Source organism: Xenopus laevis, chromosome 3L, assembly GCF_017654675.1.
Source record: "Xenopus laevis strain J_2021 chromosome 3L, Xenopus_laevis_v10.1, whole genome shotgun sequence".
Taxonomy (NCBI): domain Eukaryota; kingdom Metazoa; phylum Chordata; class Amphibia; order Anura; family Pipidae; genus Xenopus; species Xenopus laevis.
Genome location: NC_054375.1, coordinates 87469175 through 87493721, shown reverse-complemented (window position 1 = coordinate 87493721; position 24547 = coordinate 87469175). Strand labels below are relative to the sequence as shown.

At 38.1% G+C, this 24547-nt stretch overlaps 1 protein-coding gene across 5 annotated transcripts in view; it reads right to left on the bottom strand.

Annotated features, from left to right (window-relative positions):
• The window catches only part of frmd4a.L (FERM domain containing 4A L homeolog), a 233586-nt gene that overhangs the window by 105141 nt on the left and 103898 nt on the right, over window positions 1–24547 (bottom strand). For 4 of the 5 annotated variants that reach the window (XM_018252720.2, XM_018252719.2, XM_018252718.2 and 1 more), the window contains exon 2: window positions 4549–4614. In XM_018252720.2, the coding sequence (XP_018108209.1) occupies window positions 4549–4614 (66 nt within the window). Of the gene's footprint in view, window positions 1–4548; window positions 4615–15872; window positions 16261–24547 lie in introns of those variants that run through there. The other variant, XM_018252721.2, reaches the window with a different exon arrangement.

The window sequence follows — 24547 nt, the reverse complement described above, 5'->3', positions numbered from 1 at the left end:
GGGAGTAGTGGAAGATTTTATCTTATTAAGTTGCAAGAGAAGGAAAATGACATCTGCTTACTATAGGAAATGTAAGATTAAAGAATAAGAGCGGCAGCATTTTTATTGCATGTGTCAGGACTATATCAAAATCCACGTGCTAAGAAATCAAAGAATTTATACAACAACAAAAAAAGTAAAAATCCAAGATTTTACCATATATGATTCTTATGCTGAGGTCCACACATGAATTGTAAAAGTGGGGGGTACAGATTCGGAACCTAATTTAGTCAAGTGTACACCTGCCTACTTCTAAATACATGTTGTGAATATTTCAATTAAAAGATGCTTTCCAAAGATAGACATGTACTTATGCTGTCTGTTTTGGACTAGTTTACATCACAGAGCAGTAACTTTAATACTAGGTTCAGAGTTTCCTAATTGGATTTTATAACATAAAAGAAAGAAACAATAATAGTTTCACATAATCTCCTAGGCTGGATTAGAATATACATCATATTGTTTAAATTCCCTATAAAACTTTTCTTGAACAATGTCAAAAACCATACTGTGAAACTTGTCACAACTGATCACAATGATTAAATGAGCTGTAACACTCTACCAATTGCAACATGTAGTTGCATTCAGTTTAATATTACACCCTTTTGATTAGCAAACCCCATAAACAAATTGTGCAATAAACATTTGCTTCAGTTAGTTTGGGACATTTGTGGTAAACCTGTTGAACCCTTAGTAGTGTGTGATTATAAATTCTGCCCAGACACATCATGAACATGTGCATTAGACAAGTAGTTTTATTGGCAAAAACACATTTATTTTTTGCCCCAGTACAGTAAACTCCTGCAACCATACATTTGCCTTTATAACTATGATAATTAAGTGTCTATTATTTGCTATGCTGTTATAAAGGTACTGCTATGGAGCCAATCTGCAGTTAATAAATAAGGCCCTCTGAAATGTATGCACTACAAATTCATTCATTTTAAGTTTTATTTTAAACAGAAAACATTCACAAAAATCTGCTGACACTGCCATCCCTGGCCACTACCACTAAATCAAAAATAGCATTGCTTTCACATGTCAGTATTTAAACTGACACCAAAATATTTAGACCTTATTAGCAAACATTTCCAGGTATTCAAATATCTTACAAAAGTCTCCATTCATCTTTTAGCACAGTCTTCCTATAGTAAGGAATCTCTTCCTGTCCACCCATTTCACGCCTGGTTAAGGAATGTCCCTGTGACTTCCTCTCCTGGAGAGAGATGACTATTTAGGAATCACCAATTCTCTGCTTATGTCTACGCAGTTCTTAAGATTCCTTGAAGAACCATCGAACATCAACGTGGACTAAGTATTTGCTGTTCTTTTCTTATAGTATAAAGATTTAACCTTTTCCTAGAATGTTGTGGCAGCAAAACACGTGTATATAAATCCAGTGAAAACCACAGGGCTTACTGCCAAAACAATACTCCATGCAAAGTGGAAAACAATTAATATAAACCACCACTATTTTTTTTACGTAGAGTATTTTTTACAAAATTCCACCATCACTGCAGGTGCTTTCTAAAAGCAGGAGTTGTTTTTAAATTGAATTTTCTTTCTGTGACCATTGCTTTGCACTTGCACAAAATCTATTAGAGAAGGCTGAATGCATGGGCATAACTACAGAGGAAGCAGACCCCAATTGCAGGGGGGCCTAGCAGTGGGGCCTAGTAAGGCCCTAATTAACAATCAATTTCAATACACCTTAGCAAAATAGGTCGACTTTTTAATATTTTGGGCCCCTAAATTACATTTCCTGTGGGGCCCAGTAACATCTAGTTAGACCACTGGTTGAATGGGTACTACATAACCATTCAGTGTTAGTGCTATGTGCACATTTTAAGGATTGTGCCAGGGAGCAAATACCTTTGTGAATTGCATTCAAGCATGCACAAGTTTGTATGTACTATTACACTATTATAGCTTTGCATTTATATATGGGCCCTTGAGTCTTTCTCCCAAAAATCTGCAGATATGTGTGATCAATATGAAATGTCAAAGAAAATGCTGACCTTACACACTCCCACATTGTGCTGTTGCTTTCTTATAATAGGCAGGTTGGCATGCTTTGTCTCTCACTTTAAGGGGCCCATTCACTAAGCTCGAGTGAAGGATTCGAATGAAAAATACTTCGAATTTCGAAGTATTTTTTGGGTACTTCGACCATCGAATGGGCTACTTCGACCTTCGACTACGACCTTCGACTTCGATTCGAACGTTTCGAACGAAAAATCGTTCGACTATTCGACCATTCGATAGTCGAAGTACTTTCCCTTTAAAAAAACTTCGACCCCCTACTTCGGCAGATAAAACCTACCGAAGTCAATGTTAGCCTATGGGGAAGGTCCCCATAGGTTTGCTAACCTTTTTTTGATCGAAGGATTTTCCTTCGATCGTTGGATTAAAATCCTTCGAATCGTTCGATTCGAAGGATTTAATCGTTCGATCGAACGAAAAATCCTTCGATCGATCGAACGAACGTTTAGCGCTAAATCCTTCGACTTCGATATTCGAAGTCGAAGGATTTCAATTCGAGGGTCGAATTTCGAAGTATTTTTAACTTCGAAATTTGACCCTTAATGAATCTGCCCCATTATGTACATGAAACTGTAGTGGAGCACTACTCACTATAGGTAATGGGCATCACTGCAAGTACAGAACATGGCCCTCCACATTTTTTAACAAATTCTATAATAGGGAGATACCCACAAAAAAACCTAAATCCAAATGTCTACTGACTGGGTTTTGTTTTTCTGTTATTAGTTAAAGTGAATTAGCTATTCTGTGAATGACATTCCACATGGGTGTTCTATCTGCATGGAGTCTGTAAGTTCTCCTGTGTTGGCATGACTCTTGAAGTAACTAGCAGGGTTAGGGAATGATAAACAACATCTGTAAAGTACTACATTATACATTGGCACTATATAAATAATGCGTATGGTTGTTAGGTGTAGCACCATGCACTAGTCAGGGATCCCCAACCTTTTGAACCCATGAGCAACATTCAGAAGTAAAAGGAGTTGGGCAGCAACACTAGCATGAAAAATGTTCTTGGGGTGCCAAATAAGTGCTGTGAGTGGCCATTTGGTAGCCCCTATGTGGATTGTCAACCTACACTGAGTCTCTGTTTTGCAGTGCACCTGGTGTTTATGCAACTAAATCTTGCCTCCAAGTCTGGAATTCAAAAATAAGCTCCTGCTTTGAGGCCACTGGGAGCAACATCCAAGGGGTTGGAGAGCAACATGTTGCTCACGAGCTACTGGTTGGGGATCACTGCACTAGAGTGATCATTTTGCAGCTGCTTGAAAGATCGCATCAGGTAGGTGAGCCTGTTCACGGTCTCATTCAGTGATTCCCAACCAGTGGCTTGTGAGCAACATGTTGCACACCTTTCCCTTGGATGTTGGTCCCAGTGTCCTCAAAGCCAGTGCTTATTTTTGAATTCCTGTTTTGGAGGCAAGGTTTGGTTGCATAAAAACTGTACTGCCTCCTGTTGGCTTTCAGTTCACATAGTGGCTACCGAATGGCTAACAGCACTTATTTGGCACCACCCAGGTACATTTTTTATGCTTGCGTTGTCCCTCAGCTATTTTTACATCTAAAGGTTGCTTACCCAGGGTCGGACTGGGGGGGGCCCTACAGGCCCCCGTCCCCCTTCTGCAACACACCGTGTGGCGCCCTTCACTGCACATGCGCTCACGGTGACCAGTGAATGCTACCTGCTGATTGGCTGCTAGACCAGTAGAAAACGTTGCACCTTTTAATACATAACCTAATCTGAACCAGGAGCAGCTGCTCATGTAAGTTAAAAAAGGAAAGATAAAATCACTAGAGGGGTGTCATGCTGTTATGCACCTTCCAGTGATTCTGTGAACTTGCAAGATGGCCAGCTGAATTGCCAAGAGTACCTATGTTTCTCCTTCAAACAATTCATTGTATTGTCGCTGAGCACCCTGCTGCCATGTTTTCTAGCCTCCCAGGTGTCTCTTGCACCAATTCTAGTAGGGCACATGAAACCTCAGAAAACAATCTGCATTGCACATGCGCTTGCCCAGGCAGAGTAGGGATGCCTTTAAGACCAGGGAAAAATCTTGGTATGGAGCAATTTTGTGGAAGAGGAGTGCTAGCTCTGAGAAGGTAATACGTTACTAGAAACACTGGCAACTCCCTGGGGTTTTAGCTTGTCTTCTCATTTAAGCCTGCAAAGCTCAAAGTAGATGTTGATTAATATAAAAATACAAAATCTAAGGTTTACTCTTCCTTTTACTCTTCCTTTTGACATTCCCACAAACTTACAAAAGCATGCTTTGTTCATGCCAGATTTTGGAGAGCTGTGTTAGTCGACAATATAAACATTGTGTGCTCACAAAATATATAGCAAAGAATGACCAGAGCACAGTTGTTGAAAAGACATTTCTCACTAAAGCAAACAAATTACCCATTACAGACACAAAGGAACTGTGTTGACGTTTATGGAAAAGGAAACTATAAAATAATGTTTACCTGCACAAGAAGTTCCAGCTTCCTGTCATCTAGGAGGTGAACTTGACATCGCCGCCCCTCCGTCATCTGAAAGCAGAGAAACAGCTAGTTATTAACTGAATTCTAGCAACTATCTTTGTGCTCAAAAGACTGTGCCGCTGAACGAATCCTGCCATATCAAAGCATTTAACATTGGCCTAGAAATATATTCTCCACCTATATAATCAAAATGCTATTATTATCACTGTGTATTTATATATATATATATATATATATATATATATATATATATATATATATATATATATATATATATATATATATATTTTTATATACACACACACACACACACACAGGTATATGTGTATGTACAGGTATGGGAACTGTTATCCAGAATGCTTGGGACCTTGAGTTTTCTGTAATTTTGCAATTCACCATACTTTTTTTCTCTTTAAAATCATTTAAAAATAAAACAATCCTATCGGGTTTATTTAGTCTCCAATAATGATTCATTATATATTTTTAAATCATTTTAAAAAACATTTAAATGATTTGTTTAAAATGGAGTCTATGAGAGATGACTGACCCATAATTTGGAGCTTTTTGATGACAGATTCCATATCCATTTAGAGTAGGAAGAGGGAACAGGGAGGAGTACATGGAGGAAATCCATCCAGATACATAGAGTACATACAAACTAATTTGCAGATTGTGCCCTGGCCTGAATTGAACCCGGAGCCACCATGCATCCCATAATATATCAAATGACATGCTATTCAATGAGTACATTTGTTTAGAATTTGTACACAGGAATTTGCTTCTTAAAGAGAGCACCAACAGTTGTGCACCCAAATCAGAGTGGCAAATGATAAGAAATACCACAGGGGCCTGCCAAATCCTAGGCATCTCATTTGCACATTAGTAATATGTTGCCATTGTATTTATAATGGCAATTGCAAATTGCTATGATTTTATTCAAACCAGCTAATACTAAGGGGTTGATTTACTAAGCCACATTTCTAAGCAGGTCAGGCTTTTAGTCATCAAAAAGTTGCAAAAAAGTGAAACTTTTCTGAGATTTATTATGTAACAAAACTGTGGCAATCCTGACTTTCAATTCCAAATACTCCAGCTAAAACCTATCAAAATGGTACTACTCTTACAAGGTGCTGTACACTCAATTATTCAGAAACCGCAATTAACTTTCTTATACGGGTTACAATTCAATTTTTATTCCTAAAATAGAAATAAATAAAGTCATTTCCCTAAGGTATTATAGATGGAACAGAATCATGATTAATGGCTCAGTAATGCTCTAGAGTGCGGCACAGAGTCTCTGCTCCCTGAAACCTCTTAAAGGAAAAGCACAGAGGAGGGTCAAGTGACAAAATTGTATTCTTATGTAATGAGACATGGCGTGAACCTTACAGCTACAGCAAATCCTGGCTTTCCGCAAAATGTATAAACCAGGACCAGTTAATAAAACAAAGAAATCATATTTACTGCGTGGATCCAATTATTTGATAGTAAAGAAGAAGGTTACTTTAGAAAATTTGCTTCGGTAGCAAACAAAGTCTTTGCTCTAATACTTAGATCCTGACATTCCGAAAGTAAATCTGTAATGAATTCCTTCTGCATTCCATTATCTCAGTTAAATTTAGCTCATTCAGCAAAACCCAAATGGTTTAATGCTGTGTGTAACTGTATCTGTATGAGCAGCTTTCCAATCAGCTATATATAGTACAGACACCAGGAGAGCACCAGTCAGCTGCAGCCACACACAGGCCTCATGTATTACTGTAGCCACAATCACAATTCAAGTAGCCTGATTTCTGATTTTATATATGTTGTTCTTTCACTTATATTAAAAAATAGGGCCACCCCAATAGTTATACAATAGCATTCAGTGCATATATTTAAAGGGGTTGTTCACCTTAAAATTAAATTTTACTATGATTGAGTGTTATTCAGATACAATTTGAAATAAGTATTAATTTTTTTACTATTTCCATAATTGGAAAAAAAAAAGTCTTCTGGTGAATCTGAAAACTGAACCAAAAGAAGTGATGGACAGTGAACAACCCCTTTACGTAGTGGTAGCTGAGGTTGAATAACCAACACATGTCCATCAGGTTAATCCTATTCATAAGTAAAAGTGGAGATTAAGTACTATTCCAAAGCAGCATGTAGGTCTGATAGAAATTAAGTACTCTAAAGGTGGCCATACACGCACTAATATCATACAAAACGTATTTGCGTGCGATTTTTGATGCGTGTATGGTAGGAGACGAGCCGACCTATATCGGCAGAAGACTTGGATATCAGATGAGCCCAGGCATCAACATTGGACACTGTTGAGTGCTGAATCATTAGATACAGGTAGAATTCTATTTTTACTACCTGTATATCTGACAAGTCAGCTCTACACGTGTGTATAGAAATGAGCGATATTTCCTAGAAAGATATTTTCCAGGAAAAATCATAATTGTTACATCTATGGCCACCTTAAGTTGCAGATTTATCAAAATGTGAAATTAGAGCTCACCACTGAGATACACTCACTTTCGATTCATCCTTATGGGCTTTTTAAAAACGTATTGATCATGAGGTGAACTCTAACTCTCACCATTGATAAGTAGACTTCTAAAAATCCCACAGGAATGAATAAAAAGTGGGTGAGTTTTTCTGCCCCTAAATGTTGCAAGCTATACTCCACAGATCACAACTGGGTCACCAGGAAATGAAACAACATACAAGAATATTTTGCCACACTTGGGGGCAGATTTATGAAAATGTTTTCTTCAACCATTGATAAATACGCTTCTAAAAATACCATAGGAATGAACAAAAAATAGATGAGGTTTTCTGTGGTGACCTCTAATCTCACATTTTCATAAATCTGACCCTTAGTATATTCCTGTGCTTCTTTCCGGTGCATTTCAAGGGTCTGTCTTTTTTTTGCTGAGCTTACAGACAGATTTTAATATTTGTAAGTAGATTTCTGTGGGAGCCATGAAATCTTCCAGGATGTGAATGAGGGAGAAATTTAAAAAAGCTGCCGACTTGGTCCTTCTACACAAGGTCCTTCCAGGAGTCCGCAGACAAGCCTGCCCAACTGATATCTGGCCTGTATTTTTTAAACTAGAGAATATCAGAGACAGAATACTCTGTATTAATGCCCACTACAGACAAAATGTTTTTATTTGAGAAACCCAGGCAGGCAAGAAGATGGATGTGGATTAAAGTTAATGTTGGAAGGTCTCATTCCCAGTAGTCCCTTGGTGATTTGCAGGACTTTCCTTCAAGCTCCATGGGTTGTTTAAACATTTGCAGTTCCCAGACCCTAAAGCAAAGAAAGTTAACCTGTGGCCCATTCAGCTATTTCTGAACTCCCAGGATTCCTGAATTGCTAGGAGAGATACAGTTCAACAGCAGCACAAAAAAAGAGCCTTCCCTGCTGCTTAAAGGGGTTTTAGTTCAAAGTTTAAACACTTTTTTAGTTCAAAGTTTAAAGTATAGCGTTCCTGTCTCTCGTGTTTCAGTCTGGCAGCTAAGTGATCCAGAAACATCTGAACTGTTACAATTTGCTACATTTCTCAGTAGTATCTGTGGAATATTAGCAACTATTGTAGCAATTCTAACAACTGATTTAATTAAATTCAGAGATTCTGCTCAGCAGGGCTAAAGATAACAACTGTATAAACTAAATGTATCAATTTAGAACAGTATAAGAGTCGGCGACCCCCCCTCCCAGAAATGCTTTAGAAGGTTAAAAATCAAACTTTACACTTCAATAATAGAAAAACAATCACATATAGAAAATAGAAAGTAATTGGAAAAAGTCTTTATTTCTGATAAACTATCTGAAACCAACTAAACTGAAAAAGTTTAGTGAACAACCTCTTTAAGAGTATTTATAAGATAATAATAAGATAACAATAATGAAGGAATTCCTTAAATAGATGAAATCCTATTATTATAATCAATCAGACTTTCTCTTTAATGCAATTCACAATTACCCTACAAATCATAGCACTTTGCCAGTCGATTGTGTTTTAGTTTGTATAATCACAGTCTTGCTCATGATAAACCACAATTATAAGAGTATTTTATGGAACAAGGCAGATTAGTTATACCATGTAATTAAAGGGGAAGTAAATTTATATATCTTATGCAGAAGGCAAAGGCGTTAACATTTGCAATGTATTTTGCTGCCCCTATATTCCCTGATTTACCATAGAAAGGTGACAAAAGTTCTGGTTTACAGAATAAAAACATTGACTTCTACTATCCTTATATTAACCAGCATAAACAAATATTTTTTTTTTTTGAAGAGACAAGGCCGGGCCAAGGTATTTTGGCACCCTAGGCAAGGGCTTCAATTAATGCCCCCCCACACAGTCCTGCATTATAATTTGACCTTACCATTCATATTGCCCCCTGTACCTGTGCCAGCAGCCATCATGTTGCCCCCACTTGTACCTGTGCCAACGGCAGTCAATCCCTCAGATTGCCCCCAATCTGTAACTGTACCGGCATAAGACAAAACATCCATCATATTGCCCCAAACATCTGTGTACCTCTGCCAGCAGACACCATATTGCCTCATATACCTGAGCCAGCAGCAGCCGATTCCTCATATTGCCCTAAATCTGTACCTGTGCCAGCAGCAGCCAAAAAAGATTGGCCCCAAATATGTACTTGTGCCAGCAGTAGGCAAAAATCCATCATATTGCCCTTAATCATCTGTTTACATGTGCAACCAGCAGCCCAGATATTGCCCACAAATATGTACCTGTGCCAGCAGCAGCCAAGAGGGAGGTGGAGAATGCTTCTGCCTGCAGTATGAATCACGGGCTAGAGTGGGTTGGAATATAGGGTTTATAAAATTGAAAAACTATTAAGGACCAAGCAAACCATGGTTTTAAAAAAAAAAGGAAAAAAAATCCCCTTAAAAGTGCCCCCCCACATGATTCCGCCCTAGGCGGGCGCCTACTCTGCCTACCCCTAGTTCCGGCCCTGTGAAGAGAACACACATTTTGCAACTTTAGCCCATTTTCTATTTGCTTGAAAAACAGCTATTGGTCAACTGAATTCTACCTGCTCAGAAGAAGCATATGTAGAGACCAGTATAGTTCACTATAGATGAGTCACAACTCTCTCAGGTATATATACACTACACAGAATTAACAATTGAACTTATTACATATCAGACCTAATCATCATACTGTAGACCAGACCTAATCATGTGAATAAGATGAAAAGAATTATATGAAGCTCTTTGCTAAGCAAGCAGTCAGCCTGTATAGCACATAGTCAGAGTACATGTTAGGCCTGGATTTAGAGAGATAAATTAAAAGTGCTGTTCTATGGATTTTGATCTGTTAGATTTTAGTCCCATTAGCAAGGTCAGGCTATTTTCCTTTACTAAGCTACTATAAAAGAGCCATCTATTTTATGACGTAATGCTACACACACAATCTTTGGTCATACTACAGCTAGACATCTCAATTCAATTAAATGGTCGTTTCATGATTAGGTTATTCAAACATACTGGCATTTATCAATGCCAGTAGATCAGGACATTATACGTACAGATATTGCTGCATACATGAGAAACTGAATACTCTGATATCATGGAAGGGACGGGGGACGCAGGTGCGAGTCTGTAAAAAGGAAAGACTAGAGGCAGAAGCAGGGCATAGTAATTGAGCACATTTTGAACTTCACGCACATATCAAAATAAATGCAAAATTTTGTGTTTTCACACAATATGCTTTGTGCTCTGGCGTCAAAATTTGTGTGCATGTGCATGAGCGCACACTGTTTACAGGGAACTTTACATACACACCTAATTGTAGTCAACACAATTATACACAAATTATGAGAAATAATATTTCAGTGTTGTTAGAAAATATTGCAAACTATGCATTTTTTTGCACTCGGCATATCTTTAGTAAATTAGCTCTATAATCCTGGAAGCAGATAAGAGAAGAAAAATGTAAATGAAGGAAATGAAACCACTAAAGTGGGAAATATTGGAAAAAAACAAGAGTGAGAATATCAAAGAGAGGTAAAAGAATAGGACATGGAGTAAGAAAAGAAAAGGCTGAGATGGGGAAGGAAAGTAGGTCACAAGTGCAGTTACCAATAGAAACCAGAACATAGTTTTGAACATTCTACAGAAAATGAAATCAAAGACTTGACAGGTTGCTAATAGCAACTGCACTTGTGAAATGTAGCCCCTATGTTTAAAACTATGCTCTAATTTATCTAGCTACACAAATATGCACATATATACGTATAATATATAACAGTGAAGCACTCCATTGCATCATAATAAAAAATGCCCCAGTGCAAGGTCAAACTAATTTTCCATTCATACAGCAAGGAGCCGAATCATCCTTGAGGGGGACGAAAACATCAATAATAAAAGACACAGCATATTTGTTAAGTAAAATCAGCCATAAAGCAGCCATAAAAAATATACTTAACATCTAGATTTTAGTCTGTCACCTATATTTCTTAGGTAAATATTGTTCAGAGTAGACATAAAGCAATGTTCTCTTTCACGAGAGTAAAGAGCTATTTGCTCAGTTATTGAATCATGCCACAACAGACCCAGAAAGGCGCTTATTTTTCAGCATTTTCACCCACTGCCCCAGTATCATAAGGTGAAAGCATTTATCTGTGATCTGTGATAAGCAATGTAGAAACTTTGCCATACTAAATTATATATTGTATTTGCAGAGCTGTATGCCCTATAGGATTCCTTCAACTGAAGCAGTGTTTGTCTCACAAATTGTTGTAAAACCAACCATAAAATTGCATTATTTGTCACGGATAGGTTTATTCTGTGTGTCAGGAGTATATAACTCTGGTCCCCAAAGACCCCTTACTGTCCTGCTTTCAAGCATTATAATGCTTCTGGGCAGAACTGTCACTCAAAAAGACGGATCTGCTGCTTGAACCATTCGTGCATAAGAATGGATATCCATAAACTTGCGATGGATTAGTCCCAGAAGCCAGAAAACCATGACGCTGCTAGTTCCCTCTAGGTTCCTTACAATTTGGAACAGGTATTTCTGCTTACACAAACACCTTCTCTAACTCCTATAAAACATAGGCACTATAACAATCTAACTACTCCAAGGATTTAAAAAACAGAAACCAACCATGAAAAATGTTATTGTTTTGTAACATTAATAATAGTGTTAGCTTTGTGAGCAATAGTATGAAGTGATGGCAAACCAACAAGTGCATCTAACCAGGAAATATTTAGAGGAAGAATTACAGTCCTAAGTAATGCAGTCTTTTGGGCAACATCTCATCAGCTTGATGGCAGAATGTATAAAATAAAGTTAGACATTCCTTTAGTATGTCCCCCATGTTGTATTCTCTCATGAACTGGCTTCTGTCCTCTTGTCATGCGTTGTTTCTTTTGTTCTCAGAATCATTCATTTGACTTATACATAGCAAACACTCAGATGATAGGTAATGGGAAAGCCAACTCTTGATAAACCGAAAGCAAAAATATATTTTCAAAGTTTTCTAGAAAGATCACCAAAAGTTAGCTTATGACCTTGATAAATATCAGGAGATTCAGGAGACCAAGAATGATGATATTTTGCATGTACAGATCATTTTCACTCAAGGACTATAGTTTTCATGGTCACATCATAAATGGATGGGTGTGGAAAACTACACATCTTAGAAACATGGTTGCACCCAAAAAAAACAAAAATTCCATTACACTATAAATCAGTCCTTTATATAATATATTTCTGAATGTCTTTTACACTTAAGTTGCCATTCTGCAGTAATACAGCTGAAGGGTGAAGGCACACTGCTATACTACTATAGAACTGCATGTTTAGAATGCAAAGGCAAAGTAAAAAATGCCCATGGAGAGATACCATGGTCTCCATTTGTATTTGTATAAAAGTTTGTGTGGCTACAGGGGGAGAAAATACATTTTAGTGCTGCTTTGCTATAATGCACATCACTAACAGGGTTCGAATGTGTTTTCCCCTTCTTGCAAGATTTATAAAGGTCTTAATGAAACACCTCAAAGGAAATAACCTATTGTATGAACATTTTCGCTTGTCTGGTTACTGTGCCAAATATTTCACTTTCAGCCGATGGGAAACTAATAAGGGCTGTCGTCCATTATGCATGCAGAATGAATATGTTATGCTCCTAATTATATCTGTTCTTGTGAAAGGCTCTGTTTTCTAACACATGGAAACCAAATTAAATCTTTAATCCCACATACAATGCAGCATCAGTACCAAGGTTAAGAGTGGTAGGAATAAGCAAGGAATAAAGGGGTTGTTCACCTTTGAGTTAACTTTTAATATGATGTACAGCGTGATATTTGCAATTGTTTTTCATTTTTTAATATTTGTGGTTTTTTAGTTATTTAGCTTTTTATTCAGCGCCTCTCCAATTTGCAAGTTCAGCAATCTGGTTGCTATGGTTTATATTAACCTAGCAACCATGCATCTATTTGAACAAGAGACTGGAATATGAATAGGAAAGGACCTGAATAGAAAGATGAGGTATAACAAGTAGCAATAACAATAAATGTGCAGCTTTACAGACAATGTGTTTTAGATCGGGTCGGTGACCCCCCATTTGAAAGCTGGAAAGAGTCAGAAAAAAAGCATATAATTAAAAAACAATAACAAAAAAAATTAAGAGTAATTGAAATGTTGCTTAGTATTGGCCATTCTAGAACAGACGTAAAGTTAAATTTAAGGTGAACCACCCCTTTAAGCATTTGCTCAAAGAAGGCTAGGTGACCTAAGAACTGAATGTCATTTGATGCATCCTTCCTTTTCTCATAATAAGCACAAAATGTATAGCTCTTAAGAGTGATGCAAACAGCATGTGTTTCAGTGAATACAAATCTGTGCAGAAACATGAACTTTAAATGCATCCATAACACCATATATATTGTTCTTATACAGTGCGCACTCTATATTGCTGAGATTATTTAATCTATGAAGCACTATATGAACAAATGCACTGTATATAAAATACAGGAGATGCTTAGTTGAATCACTACCAATCATTAGTTTCAGTGAGCAAAGTAGATGACTCTCAGACCATGGGATCACACCAGGAAACCCAACTGGTTGACCCAATGCACATGCCAAAAGGAGGTGATTAGTCACCCATAAATAGTACTTCACTATGTTACTGATCTACTGACTCATGGTACTGATTGAAATCTAATTTTATAATAGCTAATCAACTTGCCACTGGAAAAAACTCATTTCATATGTTAATAAAATAATATAGATAAAGAAAGTCAGGGCTTGGATGGAATCTTGAATCTATTTGAGACCATGTAAAATGGGCTAAAATGTGAACATTCTTAAGACAAAAGTGTAACCTCTGGCATTCGGTCACTCCAGCTGCTGCTCAAATAAAGCTCCAAGCATCTGTCTATAAACTGAGCATTGGTGAACACTGACAACTGTAGTTCAGCAACACAGTAGAAGAAGTTGCATAGCCCTACTCCAAGACTAATCTCCATGTGGAATAAAAGCCACTAAATTTGCCCAGTAACCCATGGCAACCAGTATGACGTTTGGTGTTTAAAACATAATAAGATTATCTCTAGCATAAATAAATCTAGCAAGTGTGAGCATAGATATACGGACAGATAAGCCAAAGTCTAGTCATGCTCAATAGCTATGTGTAGGGGGGCAATATTTTGCATTTAAAAAAAAAAGTTACTGGTTTAATAAAAAAAAAAAAATACAAATGGCAAGACTCAGTACCCCTCCACAGAACCTACAGGCAAATGCTTTAGTAGGATTCCACCATAGTAACAGCACAAGCCTATGTATAGTGAAGTCTTCACGTCACCTCTACAATTATTGGCTGGATATAGCAATGTAACAGTACAAGCCTATGTACAGAGAGGCCTTTCATGTTTCCTCTGAATACTATTAGCTGGACTATACCACTGTCACAGAACAAATCTACGTACACTTCACTATTTCCTCCTCCCCACTAAAATACTGCATTAGGTGGAGTATACTACTGTAACTGAACAAATCTATGCACTGTGACTATTAAAAGGCTCCCTTAATAATAAATAAAACATGTATTTTTTACCACTGTAACAATACATAGTGCAGTGATTTGTTTTTTTCACATCATCCCCAAAAACAATTCTAACCTGATAACAGTACAATTATATGCACAAAGAGTGTTAACAACACCCCTAAATGGTATATAGGCTTTAGTATCACAACTAGGTAAAAATTTCATCTAGATGATACCATTGTAAAATTCCAGATCTGTGTAAAATGTCTTTTGCATCATTACCTTTAGCTAGGATATCCCGGCATAGCAATTCAACACTTTGGACTGTACGTTTTTTTTTTTATATTAGAAAGCTTATTCAACAAGATCAGAGCACTAGAGGTGTGTATGTTCATCCATCAGCAAAAAGCTGCCCAGGCATTTGCTTTGCACAGTAATGAATCTCAGTAGAATACTCTAAATCCCTAAACAGACTGAGCTTCCACTAAAGATTTATTAAGAGTCTACCACCAATAATTTTGTCTACCCTTCCCCCTCTTTCTTCAAAAAAAGAAAAATCATTTTTCTTATCCTTTCCCTGTCACAGGCTGCATGATAACGGGCATGTCTCATGTTACCCAACAGCATGATGTGTCTGGGTATGCCTGCCTGCATCACGTAAGAGCTGTGTATATTACTATATCTGCCAATATTGTTTATGGAACAGCCAAGCCTCTCAGTCAAAGAAAAGGAAAGGCAAATGCATTTTACTGTAACTATGCCAAATCCAAGCACCTGCAATTGACAGTGAACTAAATGCTTCTACCAAACCCATAATGTGGCTTTGCAGCATCCGCCTGAATTGCCTGATATTTTATCCCCTTCACTCAGTGCAGCCATGAAATATGTGTAGCTCCATCGAGTAACAACTGACAGCCAACAAATCCAGCATCTTATATCCTTATATTGATGGACTTTATTCATTTCAATACAGTGCACTAATGACTAATGAATTGTGCATATATTAATACATTTGCAGGTACCAACTACCCACAGAGTTGTACTACATATAGTTGTGTATTTTGCTCATGTCATGGTGCATGTTCAGTGTGTATATGAATGCACAATATGTACATGTATATATATATATATATATATATATATATATATATATATATATATATATATATTTATATGCATGAGTAAGTGTACATGTACTGTATCTGTAGAGCATATGGAGATCAAATGAAGGAACTTCAGGCCCTCAGTGCACACATTGCTAGACACACATTAGACATGGGTACCTTTTTTCACCTTGGCAGGACCAGACGTTGTTCAGATGTCAGCTTTTCCCACAAAAAGCATCCCATTAAATCCAGGTTAAACAGGCTCGGGGCCTAACGAGCATCATCCATTTTTACTGCCGGTGCCTCCTCTGTGGCTTTGCTCTGATACAGACACAGCCCCTGCACTGGCTCCTTGCTAGATGAGCTTGTCTGTGTTTCTCTATCTCTCCACTGTACTACCACATCCCATCTCCTTGTGCTTACGCTCTCTCACACAGGCACTGGCTGCAATCCAGGGTGCACCATACAAATGTTCATCGTTACAAAAAAAATAGCACAGGGCTCCACCACACTACAGGGAGATTTCACACACAGTCAGAACATGCCACTGCAAAAGGGGGGGGGGGGTGAGAATGCTGCTTCAGCCCAGTGGCCTTTCCCTTGTCTTTTTCTGCTGGAGCATTCTTTTTTTAATGACTCACGTGCAGACAAAAACACACTTTAAATGAAAAGAGGCTGGCTTGCCATGGGGGAAGGGAAAGCTGGAATAAAAGCAGCAACAGCAGCAGAATCTATCCAAGCACCCCTCGTGCACAGCAGGCAGGCAGTGGCTCTGCATAGGCGCTGCATAGCAACATCAGGGTAGGAAAAGCAGAGCACTTGGGTTACCTGCAGAGAGACGGCAAGAGGAGGTGCCGGAAGACACACACACAACCATTTTTCCTTGAATCACAATTAGGGGTCTATTTATTAAAGTCCGAGTTTTGTTTTCTCTAAAAATTACAGGTTTTTTTCACATAAAAACCTTGAATTTTTAGAGAAACAAAACTTGAATTTTCAGAGATTTATTATGCCGCAAAGCCGCAAAAAATCCGAATTCAAAACTACTCCAGCTAAAACCTGTCGAATTCTTGTAAATAAAACAATGGCAGAGGTCCCTTTAACGATTTTCGAGAAGCTTATAAACTTGAAAATTAGAGGTACTCATAATAATTTTTTTTAATCCAATCTTTTCCAGTTTATTTATTAGTAAATTAGCCCATTTGGGGATGGGAGTTAGGTCAAGTTTGTTTCCGGTAAAAAAAAACAAGCTTTAGTAAATCACCCCTTTGTTTTAAAGCGATGTGGCCCAGTTTTGCACATTATAAAGAGTACCACAGCCTAGCCTTATTTACACAAGCAGGTTTATTGGGCAGATGCAACCAGTGATTCCTATTCATCCCTGTCATGGATAATAAAATGTGGGTGCAGGTCGGAAAAACCAGACCGAAACATCACTACTGCACATTAAAGGGGTTGTTCAATATTTGATTTACTATTAGTATGGTGACGAGAGTGATATTCTGAGACAGTTTGCAGTCACTTATTAAATCATGTCACTTCCACCTAAGGAACATATGCAAAATACGATCATTTATCACCCAAGATGCTGCCAAAAATCATATTCATTCTTTTGTCATATCAAGTCTAAACTACTGTACTTTTAATTGGTCTTCCCTGGCAGAGACTGTCCCCTCTCCAGTCCATAATGAACACTGCCGCAAGGCTCATACACCCCAGCAACCGCTCCTCCTCTGCTATGCCACTGTGCCAATCCCTGCACTGGCTTCCGCTACCTTTCAGAATAAATTAAATAAATTAATGACCCTGACATTCAAAGCACTTCATAAATCTGCCCCACCCTACATCTCTGAACTCATTTCTATATACTTACCCAACCGCTTACTATGCTCCTCTACTGACCTGCTACTCAACTCTTCTCTCATTACCTCCTCACATGCTCGCATTCAAGACTTTGCAAAGGCTGCACCCCTCTGGAATGCTCTCCCATGTCTGTCCGACTTTCTCCCAACCTTTCTGCTTTCAAAAGATCTCTTAAAATGCACTTATTTAGAGAAGCCTACCCTCACTCTGCTTAACTACCAAATGCAATACCACATACAGTACTACATCTCTCACCCACTTAATTCTGATCTTGCCCACTCCCACACTGTCACGTTCGGCCCCCGAAATCCAGAACCAGTGCTAGGCTCCCTGGTCTCGGTACTTGCTTTTGCCTTTAACAGCCGCCTTTCACCTCGGGAGGAGCCCTCAGCTAATTGGACGCAGCCATGTCTTACTAAGAGAGGAGCAAAGCAAAAGGTCCTGGACAAGCAAAGTGGCATGATCATTTCACCAGGTATACTGGAATGGAAGACAACACAGCGTGGAAGCAGGCAGGCCAGGCCAGCACACGCAGAGTACAAGAATAGTCAGACAGGCCGGGCCGGTGCAGGCAGAATACAAGGAATGGTCAGACAGACGGGTTCAGGATTGGAGAAAGTAGAATAGTCATTAGAGAGTTCAGAATAATCGGCAAACCAGCAATGGTCAGGATACAGAGTTTAGAATAGTCAGGCAAACAGGCAAGGGTCAAAACCAGTCTAACAGCAGGATTCACAAAGAATATGCACCCAGGAACTAACTAAGTAGACCTAACAACGGGCACTATGCTACATACAAAAATCCTTTAACTACCTTTTTGAATTTCGCGCCAAGCAGCGTCATCACACCGACACGTAAAACCCGCGCCATGGGAGACACCGGCACTGAAGGGAGAATACGCGGCAGGGAGGGTAAGCCACTAGACCACCAGGGTAACTTATCGTTACACACAGCATGTGTCTTATTCCCTTCCCTTTAGATTGTAAGCTCTTTTGCACAGGGCGTTTGGGTATTGGGTGTGATGTGTGTAACTCCATATGTTCCATGTATGTAATTCATGTGATTAAGTTGTATAAACACATTTACTTAACAGCACTGCAATATATGTTGGCGCTATATAAATACATGTTATTAATAATAATAATAATAACAGGAGAGGGACTGAATAGAAAAATCAGTAATAAAAAGTACCAATAACAATGAACTTGTAGCCTTACAGAGAATATGTTGTTTTAGATGGGGTCAGTGACCCCCCATTTGAAAGCTGGAAAGAGTCAGAAGAAGAGGGCAAATAATTACTAAAGAACTATAAAAAAAATAATGAAGTTGTTAAGAATTGGCCATTCTATAACATACTAAAGATTAAATGTGAACAACCTATTTAACATATTTAACATATTAACTGTGCCTTTCGAGAAGAAATTGCAGAGGTGGCGCCTTCTCAGATCTACAGCTGGAGCATACATTCATTTTTTAATTTAAATCTCAGTTTCTAAGGCCATTACATATAAAGGAATCCCACACACATTATCTGGTCCATTATGCAAATTATTTCTAGAGGATTTATAAGTTACAGAAATCATGCCACAAGGGGCAGGTTTAGCTTTATCATAACATCTGGACCAATGTAGAAGAGGCTCATTTACAAATTCAAACATAAAGGGCAAAAATGCATGCAAATTGTTGTGTTGTGATCTCACAATGCAGCATTTTTTCAGAATTTCAGTATCATTTTAGATGCTAAACTGTGCTTAATTTACCACTACAACCGTAAATTCGTGTTTACTTTTGTAATTTGTGCACAAATTTCTTTTGGTCTGCAAAAGGTGTCACTTCTGCTTGGTGTCAATAAAGATATTCATGTGCCATTCACTGAACAGAAGTCAGGTGTGTGTGAGGGTGCAACACACTAAGGGAATCTGGAGGAAACATTTCCTCAAGGTGATTGTTCCCTTGTGTTAATGGGCCCTGTACTTTTCATCAGAGCACACTGAAATGTGACAATTGTGTGAAAAAGAAAAGCTTCTCACCTCTAATATTTGTCTCCCATGTGGTCATGGGGAGACATTTAACACCATTATAAGGGTATTCCCCATGTAGTTACAAGGTCCAGATATGTGAAATGACATATGTATAATGGGTCACAGCAAAGGACAAGAGTTCTGACAGGGCAGCAGACATGTGGGGCTTTGAAGCTGCTGCCTCTACTATAAAGCCTACATATTTATGGGGGTGACATTCTGTGTCACATCCTCTATAGACATCTCATGTTGTGTTAGTACAGACAACAATATACAGAGAAGGGATGAGTGCTGGATAGTAAGATACCTTGAGCAGGACTAAACGTTTTATAGTAAGCATAGCATGAACCATAGGGAGAAACTGGATGGATAAAGGAGCTTTTCATTTTAATAAAATAAGGGGCTAATAGAGTTTTTTGTATATTTGTCTTTGTATTTTTCCTTCTACAATGGGTTACACTAAACCGACAACCTTTAAAATGCTCCTATTTTGAACACAGGAAAATTATATTATTGTTACTTCTTCCCAAAGAGGATCCATCAGCTCCTATCTCCCCCTTTTCTTACTGTTGTTTGAGTGGAATAAAACATTCTGAAACTTCAACTCTGGAAGGCTGTGTCAGGGAACTTGTCAGCAATATTAATGACCTGGGCCAAGCTATGAGAGGGGACATGCTGAAATCCACCACACAATTTTAAACATTTAACACAAAGTTCAGTGTCTTTCTTCCCCCCCCCCACTTCTCAGAAGAACGGAATGGCCAGCCAGCAATATCACTAAAATACACATACCTATGTCTCTGAGATCAAGTATCTTAGTAGTAAAATTCTGCTGTGTTCAGACTGGGGGCACACATATGGCTTTCATTCCTTCAGGGACACAGAAAGACAAGGCTCACTAAAAACAGGGGTCATGAACTCCTTGCTTAAACTACAAATGAGACACGCAGGAACCAGCTACGGGCCCATGGATTACGCTTCTCCTATGTCCTGCTAAACTATCCAGACATTCCTGGCACATTGCGCTTAACAGCCAACCGTTGCATGGACTAATAAATGTTAGACTGTTTCCATTCTTTGCTTCTGCCAATTTATACAAATCCTTGGAAGATACCATTTTTTTAAATAATCATATTTTTACTTAAATAAACATTTTCCTACATCTTTAGTGAGAAGCCATATGTTGCACAGATCTAAATAAAAGCTATGCCTTGTATTATAGTATTTTGGGTAAAACCATAAGGCTTGCAGATGAGTCCAAATTTGACTCCCAAACTAATTGATACTGCCATAAATAGATTCATAAGTTAAATAGTTTAAAGCAATACCGACATGTTTCGATAAAAATCATAGGAACGTGTCAATATCAAGTAGGTGCTGCACCTGGAGTATTTTCCCTGAAAGCCCCCCTCAAAGCCAATCCCAGCTCCGCGAACCTTTCTGCAGCTGACCCTCTCACTCTACTAATGGATCTTCTGCGTTGCTTCTGTGACGCTGGGCTGGGGGGGAGAGCTCCTTCCATGGGCTGAAGTCCTGTTTTCATTTGTAATTAGCCTATGGAAGAATCGTGCCACCTCCAGCCCAGTCCAGCGTCACTGAAACAACACAGAAGATCATTTCGCAGTGTTGGAGGGTCGGGTTAACGCAGGTTCGCGGGGCTGGGGGCGGCTTTGAGGGGAACTATAATTTTTATAGAAACGTGTCGGTATCTCTAATTTTTTCTTTCTGAAGCAGCTCTGGGAGGGGGAGGTCACCGACTTTATAAACTATTCTAGATCGCAGATATCATTGATAGAATAGTTACTAATATTCCACAGGTGCTGCTGAAAAATGAATCAACTAATGTAGCAAATTGTAACAGTTCAACATCTGCACCCTGATTACTGAGCTGTAGTCATTTGCAGGTTGGGTAAGACCCAACCCGAATCTGCCCTCCCTCCACCCACGCCCACCCAAGCCCGGCTCCCTGGTTCCTTTTATAGCAGGCACGCGGCTATAAAACAAGATGACAGTGTAATGGGGGTGCGAGGTCCGCACATCACTACTGAGCTGCCATGAAGCTAGAGGCACCCAAATGAAATTCTATAAAATACGTTCCCCCGGTGTGACTTAGATCTATAATGAAAGCTTTCAAGGAAAGATTGATTTAATAATTTTTGCTACTATTGCCGATGAGTGTAATATAACACAATGTTAAACATAACAAAATATCTCAGTATTTGTATGTTATTGACATTTGATTGTGCTTATTGGGGTTAGTGCTTCATAATTGTCGCTAACTCAATAAAGTTTGCCTTAATTATGACAAAAAAAAAAACAAGTATTCAGTGTTACACATTATGTAGATGGTTAAAGAGCTTGCTTACCTTCCATACACTTTCTCAGTTCAGTTTCATTCATATAGATAAGAGAAAAATACTTTTTTATTTTTAAACTTTTTTATACTGACTTTTCATGTCTCCCTAGAGCCCCTCTGAGCCCCTCTGGGAGTGGGGGAGAGGTTAAACAACTCTGAAAACTAATTTGATACATTAGTTGATAAATTTAATATCTTTGGCCCTGCTGAGCAAAGTCCCAGCATTTTATAAAAGGCAGCTATTTTAAACGATACAATAGTTCCTAACATTCTACAGTTGCTGCTGAGAAATGTATCAACTAATGTAGCAAACTGTAACAGTCTGCACCTGGATTAGAGACAGATTAAACATTAAACTTAAAACATTAAACTTAAAAAAAAACTGCCCAAAACAATTAATAGAAAGCAAATCTTTTGTTTTTGGTGTACTACCTGAAAACAGTTAAACTGAAAAAAAAAGTATTTGGAAGGTGAACAAAACTTTAAATAACTGTAAGTGATTTTCAATGGCTGCCCCAAATTGTGACTCTTACTCGGAGAGTTTAAAAATAGTGATAAGAAAACAATAGTATTAATCTAATAGCATGGCATCTAGGGTAGGTGTGGTACAGCCCAGTAACAAAGTGTCCCTCCCGGGTACACTAATTGCAAACGTTGACATGTAAATATATATATATATATATATATATATATATATATATATATATATATATATATATATATATATATATATATATATATATCTGTCTCATTGCACCATTCTCCAAGAGGTTAGGGATTAAAATAGTTGAGGGTAAGGCATTTAGGGTTAGGGGTTGAAAAAACAGAAAAGTAAGCAGCATCAGATGACAGAAGGGAGAGTGATGCACAGTTTGCCACAGTGATATTCACAGACACACAGGTTTGTACATTTATAAGCAAATACAATTGCTGTTGTGATTTCTAACCAGAATTTTGTATGACCACAGAAAGTTTTTATTCTTGGCAGTAATCTGGTTTAACCTGATGATTGTAGTTTTCAAAGTTATAAATAGGCAAGCAAAAATAAAAAAAAGTTAGACTCTGTGCTGGAATACATAAATACCATGAGGTTAGGATTCCTAATGTAAGAATACCTGGTTGGGGAATTAATCAATATTGGGTTTTGAGTAATTCCTATAATGACATTAATTATTGCAATTCTAAATATAATCATAAACTATCATATCCTCATATGTGCACACACATTACAATGGACGGTTAACCTTCAAACAAACAAAGGAAGAATTAATGAACAGCACTTTTTTTAGAAGTTTCGGTGGTTGCTGAAACTGGCAACCTATTGAAATGCTCCATGAAACATTTCAACGAGGACATTTGTAACTGCCAGCTGCCAAATGCATAATGTGCTAATGTCTACAAAATGCAGCATATTTGTGTTAAGGGACCTCTGATTGACCACTGAGCATGCACTAAGCTATTTATTGGCCCATTGGGGTGTTTGCCATTGGGGTGGTTTTGATTATTTAAGACATTGCATAGAAACATAGTAAGTTAGGTTGAAAAAAGACACACGTCCATCAAGTTCAACCTTTTTACTTTTTTTAACCTGCCTATCTGCCAGTTGATCCAGAGGAAGGCAAAACCCCCATATGAAGCCTCTCAATTTTGCCTCAGAGGGGGAAAAATTCCTTCCTGACCCCAAAATGGCAATAGGATTAGTCCCTGGATCAACTTGTACTATGAGCTATTACCCATAACCCTGTATTCCCTCACTTTCTAAAAAGCCATCCAACCCCTTCTTAAAGCTATCTAATGTATCAACCTGAAACACTTAAATCACTTGTCATGGAATCATCCCAATATCTTAGAAACTTAAAACAAAAACAGGAGCACCAACCTTTAAGTCAGTGTTGTGTGGATAAATAAATATAATTTGGCATTTTTCTTACTAAACTTGGATGTGTCCTCTTAAGAAACGCTATCAAGATCTACTGCTGCAAAGTCTTTCCCAGAGTTCTGAAACAGTGTCATCATGGAAAATGTAACATTTAACTATGAGAAATTGCACTGTTAAATAAACATGAGTCATTATTAAAAAGAAAATGTAATGGAGTGGTTTCTGGACAAAACTCTCTTCTTATTATCTACAGCAGGGTTCCCCAACCTTTTTACCCATGAGTCACAATCAAATATTAATAGAGTTGGGGAGCAACACAAGCATGGAAAAAGTTCCTGTGTGTGCCAAATGAGGGATGTTATTGACTTTTTGGTGGCCCCTATATACAAGCCACTAATTGGGAACCACTGGTCTAAAGGTAACCAGCTGAAAGTCTGACGATAGATCACAATCTACCTACTGACGACTACTCTGCTAAATTAATAGCAAATATTCCCCACTGGGGTTCAAACTTAGATCAAATGTGTACAATATACAAAGCATCATCTTTCTCATATCCTTAAGAGGGCAGAATGGGTTTACTACATCCAGGGGCAGATTTGTCAAGGGTCGAAGTGAAAATTGGAATTTTCGAATTCCGATTTTAGAGTTTTTTTTGTGAAATTCGACTATAGAATAGTTAAAATTCGATTTGAGTTTTTAAAGAAATTTATCATGTACTGGCCCTTTAAGA